The 21,459-nt window shown below is 37.1% G+C and overlaps 1 protein-coding gene across 2 annotated transcripts in view; it reads right to left on the bottom strand.

Annotated features, from left to right (window-relative positions):
* Hexo1 (beta-hexosaminidase 1) overlaps positions 1-21,459 on the bottom strand; it is a 93,959-nt gene that overhangs the window by 70,244 nt on the left and 2,256 nt on the right. The window contains exon 1 of one of the 2 annotated variants that reach the window (XM_081746172.1): positions 6,785-6,943. The exons of the other annotated variant lie outside the window; for it this stretch is intronic. Within the exon in view, the coding sequence (XP_081602298.1) occupies positions 6,785-6,826 (42 nt within the window). The 5' untranslated portion in view covers positions 6,827-6,943. Of the gene's footprint in view, positions 1-6,784; positions 6,944-21,459 lie in introns of those variants that run through there. 2 annotated transcript variants of the gene reach the window in all.

The following is a 21,459-nucleotide window of genomic DNA, read 5'->3' as shown; positions in this document are numbered from 1 at the left end:
GTCGAGACACGGCTCTTCCAATAGAAAAATATACATTTTTGGAGTCGAGACATTACTTTTACAGCACCTTTTCGAGACGAGACAGCCACAAATCTTGTCTCTGCGCATCCCTACTGGCGGATCGCGTCATACATCCAAATCCTAAGTTACAGACAGGGGCGCCTGCAGGATTTTTCCATGCAGGGTCAAAAGACCAGTTCCAATGGGATCAAAAATTCGACACGTAAGCTCAGTCACGAATACACATACACTTGAATGCATGCGTGAACATAATATACGTATAATGCAAAACAACAGTTATTTACATACATATACCCTATTCTTATTAACTACAGTAAATAAACTATCGTGCTATGGTATTTAATATAAATACACCGTGTTTCAAGAAGAATAACTTGATTTTGAACGGTAATAATTACGGAACATGGGAGATATTAGAGGGGACGAGGGAGACGCATCCGTGAAGGTAAGCAGAAAAGTAAGAAATGGAATCGAAGATAATACACAAGTTGGGTTAGGTAATACATTTAGGGTCTAAATCACTTTCTTTTATGTCCCCGTCCAAATTTTAGACGTCAGAGACTTCAGTGCATGTTAGTCAATGCATCTTCTCAGTTTACAGTTAGTCAGAAGTAAGATGGCGTCCACTCAACAGAAAGCGTTTTGTGTCCTGCAGTTTGCAAAAACTTACAAGGAAACCCTAGGTATCTATCAGAGCCCGATGATCATGAAACTTTGTATATAGAGAGAGTGCCTCGGGAAACTCCCACAGCCAAAATTGTAGCTGCAATGTCCCAGACATTGGGACACTAGGGCTCGAGAAAGATCAAAAGTGGAACGTCAGTACATTAAGAATATGGTGAGAAAATACACGTTTTTCTTTAAAACTTGTCATTGCAACGACACGAAATAAGCATACATGGACACGAGATGGTAGATATGATCTGTTAAAAGTGATAAAAGGAACATTCGCCATCTTAAAAGAGGCCATGTTGAAGCTGATGCGATTGGTGTAAATGAGAAGAGGATCATGCGATGTATCAATATGAACGTAAATAGACGCAAAAACCTGTTGGAGAAGTCTGTTGTGGGATTATATTATTCCTGTGCTTCTAGTAGAAGTCGTTTAGATACAAGATAAGCAAAGTGTATCTCATAAACAACATTATAAGTACAGGTAGTTGTGCTCTGCGAATGTGAGATTCTTCTTTTGCTACTGGTAATTATACCTATTTCATTTGCACTCCGTAGCTGGATCGTATTGCCTTTGCTTGGTGCGAAAATGGCACCTAGTTGTTCCCCGAACACGTGAAGATCGGAAATGCAATAATGTAATCCTAGTGATTTAGTTTAGTGTTTAGTGAGTGGAAAACTATGGGTCTATAGAAAAGCTGTCAGATCAATTATATAAAGGGTATTTCCGTTAACGACACTAGAAAGGGCAATGGGTCGGGTTTCCTCGGTGGTATTCTCTGCTTCCTGACCCAACTGCCCCCCAGACATGTTATATTGTACGGTAGATCCTATAGAACTATTATTTTCGTTAGGCTATAAAAAATGGATATCCCCGAAAAAATTCTCTACCAGTTCACTTGCCCCCGAAGAAATTAAACCTGATGTCACTGCGTATTTCGCCCTTGATAAGATCGTTAGGCGGAATAAGAATTAGCCCAAATGCGAACTCGCATTTAGTCTAAAATGACGGATACCGTATGTTTTTAATCTGTAAATGGCAGCTAATAAAGTAGGCTATTAGGCAAAACCAGAATTACGCAAATTGACGCAATGGTACCCATTACCCCCAGTACTTGGGCGCAATCACCCCAAATTTCAATCCACTTCCGAAAAATGTGTAATAGAGGAAGCCAGAGGTGATTGTGATAAAACCTTGATAATTTGATTTGCAGACTAAATTTTGTTTAATTTAACGTTCGTAAAAGCATCATTATTTTGTACTTAAAACTCAATTGTGTCATTAACAATTAAAGATAATTGTCCCCCCCCCCCCCAACTAGAAGACAAGACAAGTTTTTGTTCTTTTTCAAGATTTGTGATTCGAAAACTGGAGATCGTGTTATACTCGCAGATTAAGGGTCTTCACTACAGCGAAATTAAAGTACCCCTAATTTTAGTTTTTCTGTAATATCTTCAAAGCAAACAAAAATATTCGAAAAGCAGAAACGTAGTGAACTAGACAATACGATTTTGCATGCGATACCTTTACCACAATTCACCTATCTGCTTTTGGTTTGCCGCTATTTACAAAACCCGAAAAAAAAATATACTAAATTTATCTGCACTTGCAAATCGAAAGCAGATAGAAGAGTGTGATAACGGATTCACATGCAAAATCGTATAGTCTAGTTCACTACGTTTCTGCTTCTCGAATATTTATTACTTGTTTTGAAGATATTACAGAAAAACTCTAAAATTAGCAGTTGTTTTAATTTCGCTGTAGTGAAGACAGTAGTTAAGGTCATTATTTACTTATTTATGTATTTATTTATTCACTAAGTTTCATACAGTACAAGGGCATTTGGCCGAAACTGAACAACATAAGAAAAAGAAAAAAGAAAAAAACAAAGAAAGTTCACCTTTCAATTTACAATATTCTCTTCAGTTGAGTTTTAAAGTTTCGTTCAGAAGTAAAAACGTTGGTATACCTGTTGAAGCTGTATTTTGTAAATCATACGCTAGTTTGTAAAAGAAAGCGCGGACCTGGCATCCATTATTGGAACCTAACAGACATAACAAAGGAGTATACTTGGGATTCTCTCAAAATCTGGCCTAGATCAAAAATAATTTTATATTACCGTTTAATATTTAATACTGCTTTAACGCCCTATAAGTTGAATATAATAATAAAAAAAGAGAAACAAACAAGTGCTAGTGTGGAAAAGAAATAGGAAACATCAACCACCTAATATTCCAATGTGAACTGTTACAACAAAAAAGAAATATTTTTAATAAACATCTTCTTAATTATTTCCATACTTTTCCAGTCTCCACAAATATGATTTTATACACAAAAAATTGGGAATTAATTAAAAAATTATTACAATTCATCCAAGACAACAATATAAATTTATAAGAAAAAAAAGTACATTTGCAAGAACTGTAGATAATAAACCACCTTTAAAAAAAGGATAGCCGGGAAATTACTATTTACACTAAAACAAACTCATTGCAACAAGTTAGTGCTATTAACAACTTTATCTAATACAATTTTTCAAACCTACAGAAATTAACCCATTGAATCCCGGGAATTCTAAAGATCAAAGATTCATGTGAAACACTAATTCGAATGTTACCATTTTACAGTTATATTTATTACATAAATAGGAAGAAGGCATCTGGATCTGAACGGTCGTGCCTATGAAGAAGGTGTCCAATTGGAGGCCGAAATGAATGAATGAATGAACAATTGATAACCTAGGAGCCTATCGCTCCTAAGAGTACGCTAGTAAATTTAGAGAACGAGTTCGCCGCGGAGGAATATGAAAGTTAATCTGTGATAAGAATTCCGAATCAATTTTACCATTGTTGATCTTATATATAATAGGTAAAGTAAATCAGCAGCGCGACGTCGTTTGTGAGGAGTACTTGAATTCATTCAAGAGACTAGTTCCTGTTTCGAGTGATCACGTAACTCAGGAATTCTAAATCTAATTATTATAGCAAGAAAAAAAGTTTAAAACCGAGACAATGCGAGAAAGATTAGTAGGTACAGCCATATTCCACACAGGTGAACAATATTCGAGGAGATGAAAGCCTTATAAAACATCGTAAGGGCAGGAAGATCTTGTATTTTCAGAAATCTAAAAAGTAGACCAAGTAGCTCCAAAATTCTGGATAAGGTCGACATGGTGTAATCCGCAAAGGGAAGTTTTTCGTCAAAGACAGCGAATAGATCTTTCTGAGAAGAAACTTGTTTGACGGGTACATTGTTGACATTATATATCTAACGACGTACATTCTTTCTTACGGAGATAGAGAGAGTGGAACATTTGTTGGGGCTTAAAGACCGATTCCATTTGGGTAAGCACCAGTTGCTTAAGAAGCCTCATCCCGGCGAAATTAAAATACCGCTAATTTTACAGTAATTATGTGATATCTTCAAATAGATAAAAGACAATTGAAATGTGGAACAAGAGCGCCCTAGACAATATTATTTTGTGTGAGATACCGTTATCACAAGTCACTTAGTAGCTTTCCGTTTTCAGCCGTTTAGAAACGCAAAAATAAATGCCGATTTTCAAAATGGCTCGAAATCGAAAGCAGATAAGTGGGTCGTGATAACGGTATCTCATGTAAAATGATATTGTCCAGGGCGTTCTTGTTCCACATTTCGATTATCTGTTATCTATTTGAAGATATCACATAATTACTGTAAAATTAGCGGTATTTTAATTTCGCCGGGATGAGGCCTCTTAACATATCTATGCCAACTTATAGTGAAGAAGCATCATCTACGGTGTCAATAACTCTAAAGTGTTTACAGTCTTCAGCGAAAAGCAAAGTATTTGATGAAAAGGTTGAGAAGATACTAGGTTAGTCGTCAATGTAGATTAAAAATAAAAGTGGACCAATCACGCTACCTTGTGGCACTCCGAATAAAACGGGACTAATTGAAGACAGGAATCGAGGAAGAGTAACATGTTGTTCTCTCTCTGAAAGATAACAATCTAGGAAGGAAAGGATCTTGCCATTAATGTTATATCAATCAGAGAGTTTATAAAGAAGCAACTCGGTGTTTTGTTGTTTTGATTTTAAGTTTAGTAGTTGCAATTTCCGTCAACTTTACCGGAAAAGTGCATGTACCGTAAACAAAAGTATTTGTTTATTTCTTTGTGGTACCGTATTTTAGAGATATTTGTTCCTTTATTATCACAATTTAGGCAACCAATAATTAGCATAAGTTTACAATATATAATGTTGACTTTCTTTTGGTATTCTGAAAATATTTTATACAAGTAAAACAGTGGCGGATCTAGCCCGAGGCAGGGGGGAGCCCAAGCCCCTCAATTTATTGAACCACAAAAATAATTCAGGCTATTATTTATATTTTTTTGAAAGTTATAGTAAACTCATGATATACCTATCATAGTCTGGATTCTGACTGCCTCCCCCCCGAGTTTTTACTTTCTAGAGCCGCCTGTGCAATAAAACCATTTGTAATTTTGATTACTCAGAATATCTTGTGAATATTCTCAAGTCTCTTCAAAATAGGGGGTCGACTCAGTGATTACGCGTTGTTTGCCACGACTCGATTTTGGTGTTGTTTGCCACGGTATTGTTCTCTCTGATTTATCTTATATCATAATCGTGAATATTTATAGAAAATCGACTCAGAAGTTGAGGGTTGCCAGATGACTATATTATAACGATCAAATCTATTATATTTATAAACAAAATACATACAATACCAACGGTCCCAAACACGTTATTGGGTTACTGCTCCTATTCCGAACCCAAGTTTTGAGTATTCATTAAACATTTCTCTCCAAAGGGACTTTTAGGAGTGTTTTAGTTTATTCTCAAAATTTAAATTATATCTGAATTTGACTGTAAGCCATTTTAGTGAATTTATATTTTTGGTCGTTTGACATTAGACAACACTCGACTGCTTATTAGTTTATGTTTTAATGAGTTTGTTTAGGCTAATTCTTTTCAGATATATTTATATTTAAGCACAGTATGAAAAAAATCAGAAGGAATACTGTTTCGCGTTTATAGTCATGCAAGGGAATATCTCCATTTCATCAGTTTGAAGTGTGATCTTCCGTTTACATTTGTGTTTATTGAGCTTTTCTACATATATTTGCTTGCTGTTGTTTCATACTATCAGGCTCTCAGGTCAGATTTCAGCTCGCACGAAGTGGGCTTTGTGGTGAACAAACACCATGTACGTGAATTTTCTCGGCGTTCTGTTTTGCTCCCACTTTCTTCAATACACTATTTTTTTTATTCATTCTCATCATCATCATATCTTTTAGCTTACGCGGCATAATCATGAGACGTAAAACGGAAATATTTCATTTCATTTTTCTTAACTATAACAATATTCAGTTCTTCAGTCGTGTAGCATAACGAAAAACAGAACATTATGTAACAGGAGATGATTTTAAGATATTCGTTAAAAGAGAAAATGCAATTATAGGGCTATCACTTTACTAAGCTATTGTGATATTAATGATGTTTTCTGTTCATTTGTTTGGAGCTTGATGTTCTCTTTCTGCAGCGTGTCTAATGAGATCTCTCTCGTTCCAAAGGCGAAAACACTTACCATTTGTCCCAGGGAATCAAAAACAAAAGTGCCTGGCAACCCTTTCTTTCACTCCAAGTGTGTACATATCTTCACGATAATCAGATCTGATAAGATCAGAATGCAAAGATTGTGGCAAAATCGTGACAAACAACACAAAAATCGAGTCGTGGTCAACAACAACGTGGCAAACAACACGCCACCGATTCAGTAGCGTCACTTAGGTTTTGCCACGGGAAAGAGCAACATTGTCCACTGACATACAACTTTCATCTTTTTATTAGTATTTTCGTATACAATTATTAAAAAAGCATATGTTCCTCAGACTCGTGGGAGGGGGTGCAATTGTCCCCTGTCCTCCCCAAATGACGCCCCTGCGTCGTCTTATAGTCGGGTAAATACGGCATATCGACTCAAACGGACAAACTGACAGGGAAGAAAAGTTAAAGAGGTTTAAATTGAACATAAAATGACTCAAAAAATATATATTTAATCACATATAAACTATTAATAACTCACAAGAGAATACAGCCTCATAATTTTGTGACTTCTGCGATTCATTTGTGAACCAGAAAACTGCACTCATCAAGAGTCATTAACGGATAAATACTTTATAGGAAAAGTAAACTTCGTGCGTTGAATAATGATGTGTAGGTTAAGCATGTATAGCAAACCAAGCGATCTAGAAACACTCACACGCGCACAGACAAAGAAAGCATACATACTGTCAAAGGAATTTTTACATTGCGACCAGAAAACTCAGGTGTTTCATAAACGGAGGGGGTGCATCGGAGGGGAGAGGCTCACAACACAACAGTGAACTATTCGATAACTATCTGGAACAACCAACCGGTTTCAAGGACATTTGCTAGTAACAGGAAGATAAAGGTATAATACCGTACAAAAGAAGAAAAAAACGTAAGATCTTATCTGGTAATTCAAATAACTTTATTTCCTTTCCGTGTTCAGTATTGGAATTATGCAATTTCTTTTTATTCCTTTATAAAGTGTTTATACGAGGACTGAACGAAAAGTATCGACATCAATAAGTTATTTAAGCACACTAGCACATGTATCTCATGTTTCTGCAAATACGCAACAAAAAGAAGAAGAAAAAGAAGATTAAGAAAAATGAACAAAAAAGAAAGTACTGCGGACTGCAGACGACATTGGACGTCATTATACTTGGAAAATGTTTTTTTTTTTTTAAATACATTTTGTATTTCGTATTTTAAGGAGTTACAGTGGTAAGCGTTCACCTCTGGTGCATCGAGTCCTTGGTTCGATTCCAGCTCGCGCCAAGCGACCTTTGTTGTGAAAAAACACCGTATGTGGGGGTTTTCTGGTGGTTCTGCAGTTTCTTCCCACTTTCTTCATTTCACCATTTCATTTATTTCTCATCCTCACCGTCTCCTTTAGCCTTGCCAATATAACCATGAGACGTAAAACTTAGGGATTTCATTTCACGGAGTTACAAATTGCTCAATTTCGAGGTACGTCTTCATTTGTTTTTCACCCAACGATCTTTGGAGTTTATTTTTTGTCCACATCCACGTGTAAACATCCTTAGTGGACGGAGTTGCACACTATATGAGACAAAACAGAATCTCGTGACGAGATTTGGAGAGCAGACAGCTCTTCCGATAGAAACATTATACGCTCTTTAAGTTTCATGATACATTTTCGAGACCAGACAGTGTTGTCAGTAGTTTTATTATTATTATTATTATTATTATTATTATTATTATTATTATTATTATTATTATTATTATTATTATTATTATTATTATTATTATTATTATTATTGCAGAAGACTCAAGGTCTACCGTGGTTTTGTAGTGAGCTGTGGAGAGTCCATTGCCATTGTAAAGGGCCCATGACTTACTCTGAATCTTATGAATTTGTGGTGGATATCCTTTCTGTGCGTTTTCTCGGGATTCTCCCCTTCCTTGCATTCTCTGATTACATCAATTATTCTATTCTTATTCAGTTGCATCCTACAGCGTATAAGAGGGCGTCTTTCTGTTTGACTTGTTGTTTCGTCTACAGCCTCCTGAAAATTACCTCATCTTAGATGCAGAGCCGGCTCTAACAAATGTGCAACACGTGCATTTGCACGGGGCACCATAATCTGTCAAAACTATATTATTTAAAATAAATATTTCTTATTGGAAGCAGACTTCATAATAATGGTAGTTAAATTTACTAAGCTGACCCTTTATTTCAACACTACATCCTTTTATTTCAACAAATCCCAGCGTTATTTGTTTGATTGTTGTCAAATACAAGAACTCAATTCTCGAACAGTAGCGACCTGTTCCATTTGGTTAGTTATCACAATTTTGATATGAAAACTAGTCTTGTCTTTGTCACAAACAAGTTCCTTATAATTGAAGGTGGAAACAAGTTTTTTTTTTTTAAATTTTTTTAACAGATGTAGAAGGAAAATCAAGAAATAAAGCTAAAAGAGCTAGTTGCACTGGACTTGCAAACTGATATATTGAGACTGGAGGTCGATATTGAATTATATTAAAAGAATTATCATTTGTCTTCTGCAGGTGTGCTTGCTTTATATTTCACTAACATAATATATTGTATTAAAAGAAAGCAAAAAAAAAAAAAAAAAAAAAGCAACAAGTTTGTGTTTGTAGTGTTTAGGGCCTTCCTGAGTGCAAGTGTACTTTCCCTCCCCTTCATTGTTCATGATACCGTAGCAGTGGCGTATTTACGATTTTGTTTCGGGAGGGGCTTTTCCTCTTTCGGGGGGGCTTTGCCTGAAAATGTGAAAATTCTGCAAGATATTTACTGTACTTTACTATAGTAAGTAAGATTTCGGGGGGGGGTTAAGCCCAGAAGCCCCCCCCCTAAATACGCCACTGTACCGTAGCATACTTAAAATCGTGTCTTTTAAGATTTGTTCGTTCTGGAGAAAGGGAAGGGTGCGAATGATGCCATTGCACTGGGCGGCAAATTGCCTACGGGCCGGCCCTGCTTAGATGTAGGCGAAACAAGAATTCCAGTTTGGCCTCTTGCTGCTCCACCTGATCTACCAAGAGAGAGATATACGCATTAATCTTCCCTATCTTCTACAATCAATGGTCTAGTTAAAGAAAAAAAAGCTATTTCCGTTGGACCAGTGGCTAACACGCGCGCCTTTACTGCAGATGGAATCCTACATTTGATTCCAAGTGGAACAACATTAAAATTTGAGTGTATTAAAATTGTTCAGATTTCACCTAGAGCTCTCTCGTGCTTGGCGTATGCGCTTCTTGCGCGGAAGACTGGGGTTAAATTCCCTGTAGGAACCAATACGATTTAGATGGCACATGAAACCGTAGGTCCATGTCTAATATAGCTTCAGTGCTGAAAAGGGCGATAAACTGCAATCCAATCCTAAGCAATCTAAGTACGATTTAGGATTTTCCTCTCCTTTACTTCATACATTACATTTTATTGATCAATATCAATAATTATTGGTACATGGTTTTTATTTCTGTAGATGGACTTGATTTAACTTCTGTTTCAACTTGTGGGATGTTTCTGGTTTCACCGGAAACTGCAACATAGAAGTTATATTGAAATAAAAATATAGAATTATGTATTCCTCCTCCGAAAGATTATGCGTAAAGAGGGTCCACATCCACAAGATCAATTCACACCTCAATGAAATGGTGTGATCAGTACAAAACTCAGACTGCTCTTTCGTACTTACGATCGAACAGTCGGCAGGGGCGGATCCAGGAGCGGATTCTCCCCAGAAGAGGAAACTTTTTCTTGTTTTATATATGAACAACACCCATCCCACAGTTTGGAACTCTTAAAAGTAGCTCTATGTGGCAGTATTACAACCCCCTCCCCCAGAAGTTCGTCCTGGATCCGCCCCTAACAGTCGGTGGTTTCATTTAGACACTTTACTGTCCAAACCACTTGAGTTCTCTACTTTAAATTCAATCAAGAAGTTTTAATAAGTTTCCCAATTCAATGTTAAATAGTCCCAAATTTAAGAGACAAGTATGCACTTGGCATTTTTTTTTTTTTTTTTTTTTACAGTAGTTGTAATTTGTAGGTATTCGATATGCAACGCTTATATTCACGTAAGTTTCTATTTTTTTTTTTTTTTTTTTAATCTTGCTTTATGTTTTAGATTCCCGTGACATTCATTGCGAGAGAGATACCTGAAGAAATTGGCAGCTGAAGATACTTCCTGCATTCCAAAATATAAAGAAACTACTTTTAGACACAGTAGGACACTGTGCACATTATCGACACTCTTTGAACACCTTCAGATGACAATTACTCATTCCTTGTAGATACTGTGTTGTCCAACTATGTTCCAGATGTTTGTACAAAATGTGCAACGTGTATGTCGTAATTTTGTTTTCGAACTGTTTGCTCAGAAGAAGTGATTTAAATATGTCATACTAGATACAGTTTTCGGAGAATTAACGCTTTTGTACACACCAAGCACACTTTATAAACACTATTTGATTAATTGTGCCTCAACATTTGTACTAAAAGTGCTTAAATGGTGATTTATTTTTGACAGTGTGCATAAACGTTGCATTTCAAGACAAAAAGATTGCGATGAAGCTTTGACAAATCTCAGTGTACAGGACAAACTTATTGGCACCTTCAAAGGTACAGTTACGTTGCTGCATATTCTTATGGAAACAGATCCTTATAAAGAATTGTTTCAACTATTACATGATATATTCAATCTATTCTGCAAAGAGACTCAACACCAGCAATTGAGGTCTATTCCGGAAGAATGGCACATAGACCGTTTCCGTGAATGGAGAAAATGAGCCTTAAAGATTTTATTAGAGCATATGTTACTGTTATATGCTCTGATAAAATCTTTAAGGCTCATTTTCTCCATTCACGGAAACGGTCTATGTGCCCTTCTTCCGGAATAGGCCTCAATTGTATATCGATTGAAAAGTGTAAGGGGAATGGAGATAATCTCACCTCAAAAGTTAATGGAAACCTATGTTTCTCTAAAAAAGTAAACCTTTGGGAAAATTAGTGTGCACTTGGAATTGTGCTTTGAACGTGACTCTGAAAGATCTTTCTCATAGTACAATGTTGTGGTGACAGTGAGAAGGAAAAGTCTCTCAGACATTGGCGCAAATACCGGGGGGAAGAAGATGACATGCCCCCTCCAATCTTGGAACTGGGGGACTGTTACCCCTTAATAATCAAATTTGAAATGTGTTTTTGGGAAGAAATGTGATCATTTGTGTCTGATTGCCACAAAGGAAAAAATGAAATGAAATCTTTGAGTTTTACGTCCCACGATTATGCCGGTTAAGCTAAAGGAGACCGTGATGATGAATAATGAATGAAATGGTGGAATGAAGAAAGTGGAAGGAAACGCAAGAACCCCGAGAAAACCCACGCACACGGTGTTTGTCCATCACAAGGTTCACTTGGCGAGGGCTGGGATCGAACCCGGGACCCCAAGCACAAGAGGTGAACGCTCTACCACTGAGCCACCACGCCTCCCCCCACAAAGAAAAGTAAGATGAAATTGATGTTCTCCCAGAATGAGGCTCAAATCTGCCCGACTCCCAGTGTGAAGACAACTCTGCTACCCTGATCCTACACACACACACACACACACACATACACACACACACACACACACATATATATATATATATATATATATATATATATATATATATATATATATATATCCCTCCTTTATAACACTTCATAAATTGTCACGCAAATATAACACTGGGGTCTGAGGAACCCCATTACTATTTTTATTCTCATGAGCATGTTTATAAATATTTATGTAAACGAAATATTTTATATATATAATTGTTTCATTGTAAATGTATATTAATGACATTACTCAAAAATGTGAACTATCTTTGAGTAAGAAATTTGATTATATGTAGATAATGCTATTCTACTGTTTTAAAACCCCCAAAATCTAAAACTATTTCTGTTACATTCAGAATTTTTTGATAAAATAACAGCACACGCCACCAAAATGAAAGGGTAATACATTAACTTTATTCCAAATATGTGGCACCCAAAACTCTTGAGCTACATAACTTGTGCTGAACCTTGTTATGCGCTTCGCATTTTGCATTGTCTACTCTTATAAGCAAAGAATACTTATAAGCTTTTTACACAAATCTAATAAACGCAAGGTAAATCAAACCGAAACTAGAAGTTCCTTTTTAGGGGGAAAGGATTGAGAGTCATCTGTTCATACTGAGAACAATCAATACACAACACACTACGGTGCTAATCGCAGATAGGAATAAGGCAACTGGTGCATTGCATTTTTGTCTTGCGGTCCTTCGAACGTGGGCACAGACCACATCTCTGCTTCCTTTGGAGTGTTCCTTGATTCAGTACTGGCAAAGGTAGATTTAGAATATCTTGTATTGCTAAGCGAATGCTTCTTCGAAGTGTAGACGTCTCCAGTCTTTTGTGTAGCCAAGGTTTGATCAAAGCCATAGCCAAGTCCTCAAGGTACTTCCTACGTGGCAGTCGCGGATTCTGCATGTTCAAACTATATAAGACCATAGAGTTTATACCACATTGATCCAGCATTGCAAACAAAATTCTCATTGGCCACCTGTTTGTCTTACGCGAAACACTAAATGTCTTACAAAGCTCATCAAATTTGCCTGTTCCTCCCTTTGTGGCATTATAGTAAAGAACAATGTCTGGCTTTCCTGTAGTTTCGTCAATATCTGCAGAATAGTGCATAGATGACAGCAAAAAACATTTTTCTTCTCTCTTGGGCTGTAAGATACCAGTGTTTTATTTTGGTCAAATGCAAAAAGACATTCCCCTTGCCGCTTTTTAGCTAAGAACTTAGGTGGTATTTCTGGTTTGTTGTGTCTCAGTGTGCCTACCATTGTCAATTTATGTTCAGTTAGCATTTCTTGGAAGAGAGGAACAGATCCGAACCAATTGTCAACAGTTAGGTTTCTGTTTGTTCCATGAATAAGCTCAGAAAGTTTTTTGGTATAGAATGACGGTACACTTTCCCCCTTTTCAGTATGAACACGACCAACATAAGGGATAACATTTACCATGTAATAAGTCTTTGAGTCATTTATCATTACAATCTTGATACCATATTTGTCTGGTTTTGATCGCATATATACTTTAAACGGACATCTTCCTCTGAAACTAACAAGTTGTTCATCTACAGTACAGTTCTCATAAGGCGTGTACAAGTTCTTACAATTCTCAATTCTAAATTGTTCCCAGATGTTTCTAATTGGCGCAAATTTGTTGTTTTCTTTCCTTTGCTCTCGGGTAGATTTATCATCAAATCTCAAACACACACACAACCATTTAAATCGTGTAAAGACATAGTCAGGCTGTAAAGGGAAACTCCAAATTTTGTGTCCCACAAATCTGCCAAATGCCTTCGACTGTTTTTCTCTACACCAGAGAAATAAAGAAGACCAAAAAAGGCCAAAATCTCAGTTTCATTTGTATTGTTGTAGTATGACTGCCTTTCTAACTTCTGCCACTTTCTTTCCATTTCTTAATTACTTCTCAAAGTAATTTCTTTTATGATGTTTTCGTCAAACAACAATCGCCAAGCTTCAGCTGGAGTACTTACAGTTTTGCAGGACCCTTTGCGCCTGGAAAATGAGAATGCAAATTTCTTTGAAGTCGCCGACCTCTGCGATCCGATTCCTGACATGACCAACGGTAACGATTCTTTCCTTTCAACGAAGCACTTTGTCCTTGCGAAGCACTCGATACAACGTTATCTTCGTCTTGTGCACTTGATTCATCATCTTGTTCACTTTCTTCTAAAACATAGTCAGAATCCATGTCTGAATCATCATTACCAAAAACACTTTCATCGCCGGATGAACTGTCATCAGATTCTTCTATTTGCTGTCTTATGGCATCAACGTTATTTGCAATATTTTTGTTCATTTTTGAGCAAAAACTAAAATCACACTCAACAACACTAGCTCAGTAAACGCAACCGCAAATATAACACTGGGGTAAGAGAGACCCCAAACACACTTCCGCTGTTCACTGTAAGTTTCCCGGCGCAAACTGAAATAAGTTTTGTCATGCATTGATGACCTAGTGTTGCCAAGTAAATTTACGTGGATGGAAAAAGGAACTAAATAATAAATAAAGAAGTTACTAAAATAAGTGATTCTTGGTGGGGTCCTGTGGACCCCAGTGTTATAATTAGGGTATATATATATATATCTATATCTATATCTATATATATATATATATATATATATATATATATATATATATATATATATATATATATATATATATATATATATATATATATATATATATGAGAGAGAGAGAGAGAGAGGAACGGTCTTACCCCCCCCCCTAATGTCGAAGACAGATTTGCGCCACTGCTCTCAGAACAAAATGTAGAGGCAATAGCAATTTGGTTCTTTGAGAAACAAGGACAAGAAGGCACTGTATGTTCAGTACAAAATTAAGCATACAACATGTTTATATGAACAACAAAAAAAATTATTTATTTGTAAAAGTTCAATTTGTGCTTGCTAAGTGTCTTTCATGAATTGTGGATGAAGAAGGGAATATATACCTAGGTATATATTAGTGGTGGGCACAAAAACCGGCTTTTCGGTTTTAAGAAAAACCGGAACCGGTTTTTGAAAATTTTGAAAAAAAGGCTCGGTTTCTTACCGAAGCCAGTTTCGGTTTCCTTCAAAACCGGTCCAGTTTTCACCGGATTCAGTTTCGGTTTTCTTCAAAACCGATTGTTTTTTTTTTCAATTTTGTTCTATTTTTGACCAGAATAGTGTTTTGTTTTTCTCCGGAAACCTAATCCGTTTCCACAGAAATAGTTTTATGTTTTCCAAAAGTTTTCACCGAAACCAGTTTCGGTGAAAACCGAACCGGTTTTGAAGAAAACCGAAAACCGGCTTCGGTGAGAAACCGAACCGTTTTTTTCAAAATTTTTAAAAACCGGTTCCGGTTTTTCTTAAAACCGAAAAACCGTTTTTTGTGCCCACCACTAATATATACCTAGTTTCGGTGAAAAACCGAACCGGTTTTGGAGAAAACCGAAATATCAGTTTTTCGGGTTTCGGTTTTTTTAGAAAACGGTTTGCGATTTTTATAAAAACCGGTTTTGCCCATTCCTAGTATATATACACTATACATATACAGGAAGGAATACATATGTACACTATTTGTAAGTGGACTGCACAAAATATTAAATTATATTCTGTGCAAGTGAAAAAGCTTAAAGAGATTTCGTACGGAGTATTTATCCACATTTTCCCTCAGAGTTGATGTGAGAATCGTGATGACATTCGTATTCATTGATCGGATACTTGTGTTAAAGCTTGGTTAAGGTAAGTCTAAAAGAATTATAGACCCTATAAGTACTAGCTGAACCTGCGTTCTCTACAGAGGGCATCATTCACATATGAGCATGAATCTCCTTGTCATTCCTCACAACATCTGTACATGTCCCTTTACAGACACAAAAGGAAAGAAGTCTTCAGAAAAATCGGCAAGGGGTACCATAAATGGGAGATTGTTTCGATTATTTTTTCAATATCTCGTACCGTTTGCAAAATTTGAGCCTACTTCCGGTTGGAAAAATGAAATGAAAAGCAATCTTTGAGTTTTACGTATGATGGTTATGCCGGCGAGGCTAAAGGAGATGGTGATGATGAGAAATGAATGAAATGGTGGAATGAAGAAAGTGAGAGGGGGCAATCCCGAGAAAACCCATGCACACAGTGTTTGTCCACTATAAAGTTTACTTGACGCGAGTTGGGATCGAACCAAGGACCCCATGCACCAGAGGTGAACCCTCTAACATGTGCTGTAAAAGTGATATCTCGACTCGAAAAACGTATATTTTTCTATTGGAAGAGCTGTGTCTCGACTCGAATTTTCTCAGGAAAATCCTGTCTCGACTTGACTCGTGCGCATCCCTATTTATAAACATAACTCATTTAGATTTCGGTATATTTTTGTTATTGAATAGGAAATACTCTACATCCAAGGTCATGTCATAATAGGAATATGTTCCGGATTACGTGTGACGAATCATCTTCTATTTCTTAGGTTTAAAACTGAGAAAAAATGAACCAGTTAGTGCAGCGTTTCCCAACCTTTTTCAATTTGCTGCACACTACGAGTGTTACTTGGACTCTCGCGGCACACTTATAGATATTATTATTTATAAATATAAAACACAGTGGTATTTTTTCTGTGATTATTGATCTCCTTCTCACAAAGAAGAAAGCTCTTTCACTGTCCCCTTCCCCCCTGGTAAATCATTATGCTTATTTTTCATTCTAATTTAAAAATAGAAAACAATTGCAATGAAATTCTGGATTCAGGTTTTTAAAAATACGCTTTCTTTTTAAAAACTGTATCCAACCTTTTACTAAGAAGGAAGATCACTAAATAACGAACGAACAAACAAATCTCTTTTAGTTTTAAAACACAAATGTAGGTAATTTGTCGAAAGGATTTAACGATATTTTAAATTTTCAAGTTACGAAATAGTCTGCAACAATAAAGAAGCAATAATCGTCATAACAATGATAACAAATACTTTTTTCAACATTAGAAATGTACAGAACAGTAACCCTGTATGAAACTTATAATTGTAGATTCATAGTAGGTGAAATACAAATATACACATTTCCCTACGTTTTGCAATTTGATTGCTATAAAATTAATAATTTTGTTTCGATTCCTCGCGGCACACCAGCGGCCCATTCACGGCACACCGGTTAGGAAACGCTGAGTTAGTGTGTCCAAAGAAAGCGAGTTTGTGAGTGAATGAGGCTAGAAAGACGTTAAATTTATTTATTTACTTATTTACTTTAGACACATAATAGGAAATAAAAGTAGGCTTCGTTACAATAAGAACGTAATAGCGTCTCATTTTCCGTTAGTTTAGCTTACGAAGATTAAACTTACCAGAGAGAGAGAGAGAAAAAAAACTGCGCCAATACAATATCATAACTAGTGCTGTCGAAATCGGTTTTTGAAAAAACCGAAAACCGGTTTTTGAAAAAAGTGAAATTTCATAAAACCGAAATGTCGGTTTTGAAAACCGCATTTGCGGTTTCGGTTTTGAAAACCGCATTTGCGGTTTCGGTTTTGAAAACCGCATTTGCGGTTTCGGTTTTGAAAACCGCTTTTGCGGTTTCGGTTTCGAAAACCGTTTTTGCGGTTTCGGTTTTGAAAACCGCTTTTGCGGTTTCGGTTTTGAAAACCGCATTTGCGGTTTCGGTTTTGAAAACCGCATTTGCGGTTTCGGTTTTGAAAACCGCATTTGCGGTTTCGGTTTCGAAAACCGCTTTTGCGGTTTCGGTTTCGAAAACCGCATTTGCGGTTTTCGGTTTTCAGAAAATCGGTTTTCTGAAAAACCGAAAACCGCAAATGTCACAAAAATTCTACAGCACTAATATCAAGTAACGACGAGAAAACAGCAAAGAATCTTTCCCCACACCGGCTTACAGTTGCCAGATGGAGGGAAATTTCCCTCGGCGGCGTAGGGAAAAATGATCAAAATTTGCAGAAGGAAAAGAAGGTATTTTTTCTTAAAATGTCCTAAAGTGTAGGGAAATTCTATACTTTTACAATTGGCAGAATAAAAAAAAAATATATAAGTTGCAATTTCTCAAAGAGGCACGGCTATCGTTATTGGGAAGTAAAAAGATACAGAATAAAATATGATCGGTGTTTCCGTCTAGTATAAACTATTGCAGGTGTCTGGGACTTGCGATAAGAAGCCAGTCGACACATGCAAAACCACAACATTCACATTTATCGGAGTAGCAACAAATCAACAATAAAATTGTGTATTGCGATAGAGATTTTCTTTCTTTTTTTCTCTCTCTCTCTCTTTCTTTATATTAAGAAAGGGAGGTGGTGCCTGTTTGTTAACAAAAGAAAGAGTGGCAGTACTATTTTTAAAAATATGGGGAAAGAGTAATAATAATATAAAAGATGTTAGTCTAAGTGGATGATATTTCAAATTGAATTTCGTGAGTTGCATGTGTAGTGATCTTAAATATGGATATACCTTATTTCTATTGAGTGTTGGCTTATTACCCTATTTTAGCGGGTACCACCCGATTTTCAGGTTATATATTCGTCCCCCGCTTAAACATATCTTAATCACGAAAAACCACCCGCTTTTTGGGATTGGAGAAAAATCTAAGAGGACTTAGTTGATAAAGTGTTGGTATGGTATATTCAACGTAAACCGCTACACCTTTGACAATCTCAATCGCGATTGAGTTAAATTTGGACTCGCGCTCAGGCTCAGGCTCTGGACTGTCTGAGCAGTGCGCGTGTGCAGAATCATTTGCTAATAAGAGATCTGCTCTAATGCACAATGGTTTTCTTTGTATAGTTCATGTGTTTTCTATGTAATGTATTGGAGGTTCTATACGAATGAATATTCGTTTGTAGATGTTGTAACAAACATACTTGAATTATTCATGCCTTCACAAGCTACAAGAATGCCGAACGACAATTTCAAGTGTAACTTTAAAGACTCTTATAGAAGCGAATTTACGTTTCTTAGCCAGGGCAGAACTGAGTTTGAAGCAAAATGTACACTCTGGAAAACTGTTTCGTTTGAAAAGTAGGATGCAGGGAAGCAAATTGGACCTCCCCTGATTTTTATATATTTTGTAAACTTGATCACGAGGAACACGAATCTGAAGGCGTTTTGACATTCCGACCTCCGGAACTCGAGATATTAAAACTTAAAGTTTAATATAGACGCTATATGAAAAAAACACAATATTCTCTATACGAAACATATTATGTCCTGTGAGATATATAAAGGTAACCAAGAAAGTTCTGTCGGTTTTTGTGGAGTTCTGTGTAAAATTGACCCTCATACCGTGAGTTGAATGCAAATGGAGATAAGGCGAAGGTCAGTTGTTGGTGTGGGTATAGCCGACATTCTACCTGGTTGTGGAAGTTCAGTTACAACGTAAATGTATGTAAGGACGGAGTGAATATGGAACCTCCACAGAGCGTCATAGGGGCGTGTATGCTGTACGAGTTTCAACTTGGATCAAACGCCACTGTAGCGGGGCGGAAGATACCTCAGGCCTTTGGTGAGGGTGTCGTGATTACGCAGACAGTGCAAGGGTGGTTTAGCAAGTTTAAGAACGGTGACGAAACACTTACGAAAGACGCACCACACGTGCCGGAAGACCAACACATGTACAAAATGAGGATCTTCAGGTAGCAATTGAGCCGAACAGACATGTGAGGAACTGGTGCTAACATTCAATGTTAGTCGAGAAACCATTCGCCAGCACCTCCATCAATTTGGGAAGCACTACAAGTTGGGTCTATGTGTCCCAGATGATTTGTTTCCGGGCCAGAAGGCTACGCGTGCAGACACTTGTGATTCTTTGCTGTCTCGTCTGAGGAAGGAGCCATTTCTGGACAGGATGTTGACATGTGATGAGAACTGGGTCCTGTACGAAGCTCCACGGCGCCGTCATCATTGGTTAAAATCCCATGAACCGGTTCCAAAACAGCTGAAATCAGCAATGCAACAGAAAGTCCTCCTGTGTGTTTGGTGGACTGCTCATGACATCGTGCATCGGGAACTGCTACCGGGCGGTCAGAGAAGAACATCAATGCAACTGTCTACTGTCAGCAGATGAGCCGTGTTCAAGAAAAACTCAAAACCCTGGAGCCAACACTTCTCAATCGCTAAGGGGTTCCCCCATTACGGGACAACGCTATGCCCCACATAGCTAGAATGAGCCGGAACACCATCCTACACCTTGGATGGGAAACACTATTGCATCCGCCATACTGTCCGGACATTATACCGTCCGGTTATCACCTGTTCCTTTCCTTGGACACTCACTTTAGAGGACTCCAGTTCAACTCCGTAGTAGAGGTGCTAAATGCACTTGATACCTTCTTCGCTTCACGGCAAACCAAGTTCTACCGCGAAGGAATCCATGCCCATCCCGAACGTTGGCAGAAGGTCATTGATACTGATGGGTACTATTTTTGATCTTCCAGGTACGTCTTAGGTGACATATCGATGCTCTAAGTGATAGGTCAAAAAGCGACAGAACTTTCTTCGTTACTTTTATACATATTACATAAAACTACTGTATAAGTTCTAGTATCTCGAGATCGGGAAATCGGAATGTCAAAATTCGTTCAGATAATTGCTAATTTTGGTCCAGTTTACAAAATATATAAAAATCAAATAGTGTCCTTTTTGCTTCCTGGTTACTTTATGTTCGAATATCTCGAGTTCCGAAATTCGGAATGTCAAAATTCCTTCAGATTCGTGTTTCTCGTGGTTTAGTTTACAAAATATATAAAAATCAGTTGGGGTCTAGTTTGCTTCCGTTTTCACTTGATGTTCGAATATCTCGAGTTCCGAAATTCGGAATGTCAAAATTCCTTCAGATACGTGTTCCTTGTGGTCTACTTTACAAAATATATAAAAATCAGGTGGGGCCCAGTTTGCTTCCATGGTCAATTTATGTTCGAATATCTCGAGTTCCTACATTCGAAATGTCAAAATTCCTTCAGATTCGTGTTCCTGGTGGTTTAATTTACAACATATATGTAAATCAAGTGGGGTCCAGTTTGCTTCCCTGCAGCCGAAAAGTACATTGAAAGTGTCGTCAAAGAAATAACTAAAAAAAAAAAAAGCTAAGGATCGAACGTCAGTATTTGTCACCCTAATTTAGCTGTGACTTTTACAACCATCGAACTATCCCTTTCGCACTGTGCTGCACATATTACCATAATAGTCTTGCAGCAAATAAAAAAAGTTAAAACACACATATAAATCAATACATTTGTCTCGATCGATAGATGCTTTCACAATTCTTAAAAGGTGTAATGAAAAACAGCAAACATTGTTTCTGCTTTGAAAAGGACAATCCCTTATAAAACCGCAAGCACAGTTTCGGGCGGCTTTCGCTTTCGAAAAGAGCTTTTTCGGTTTCAGTTTGGAAAACCGCTTTTGCGGTTTCGGTTTTGAAAACCACTTTTGCAGTTTCGGTTTTGAAAACCGCATTTGCGGTTTCGGTTTCGAAAACCGCTTTTGCGGTTTCGGTTTCGAAAACCGCTTTTGCGGTTTCGGTTTCGAAAACCGCTTTTGCGGTTTCGGTTTCGAAAACCGCTTTTGCGGTTTCGGTTTTGAAAAC

The sequence above is a fragment of the Thermobia domestica genome, chromosome 18 (genome assembly GCF_964235325.1).
Source record: "Thermobia domestica chromosome 18, izTheDome1.hap1.1, whole genome shotgun sequence".
NCBI classification, from domain to species: domain Eukaryota; kingdom Metazoa; phylum Arthropoda; class Insecta; order Zygentoma; family Lepismatidae; genus Thermobia; species Thermobia domestica.
The sequence above is the reverse complement of the archived record's forward strand: the minus strand, read 5'-3'. Positions and strand labels throughout refer to the sequence as shown.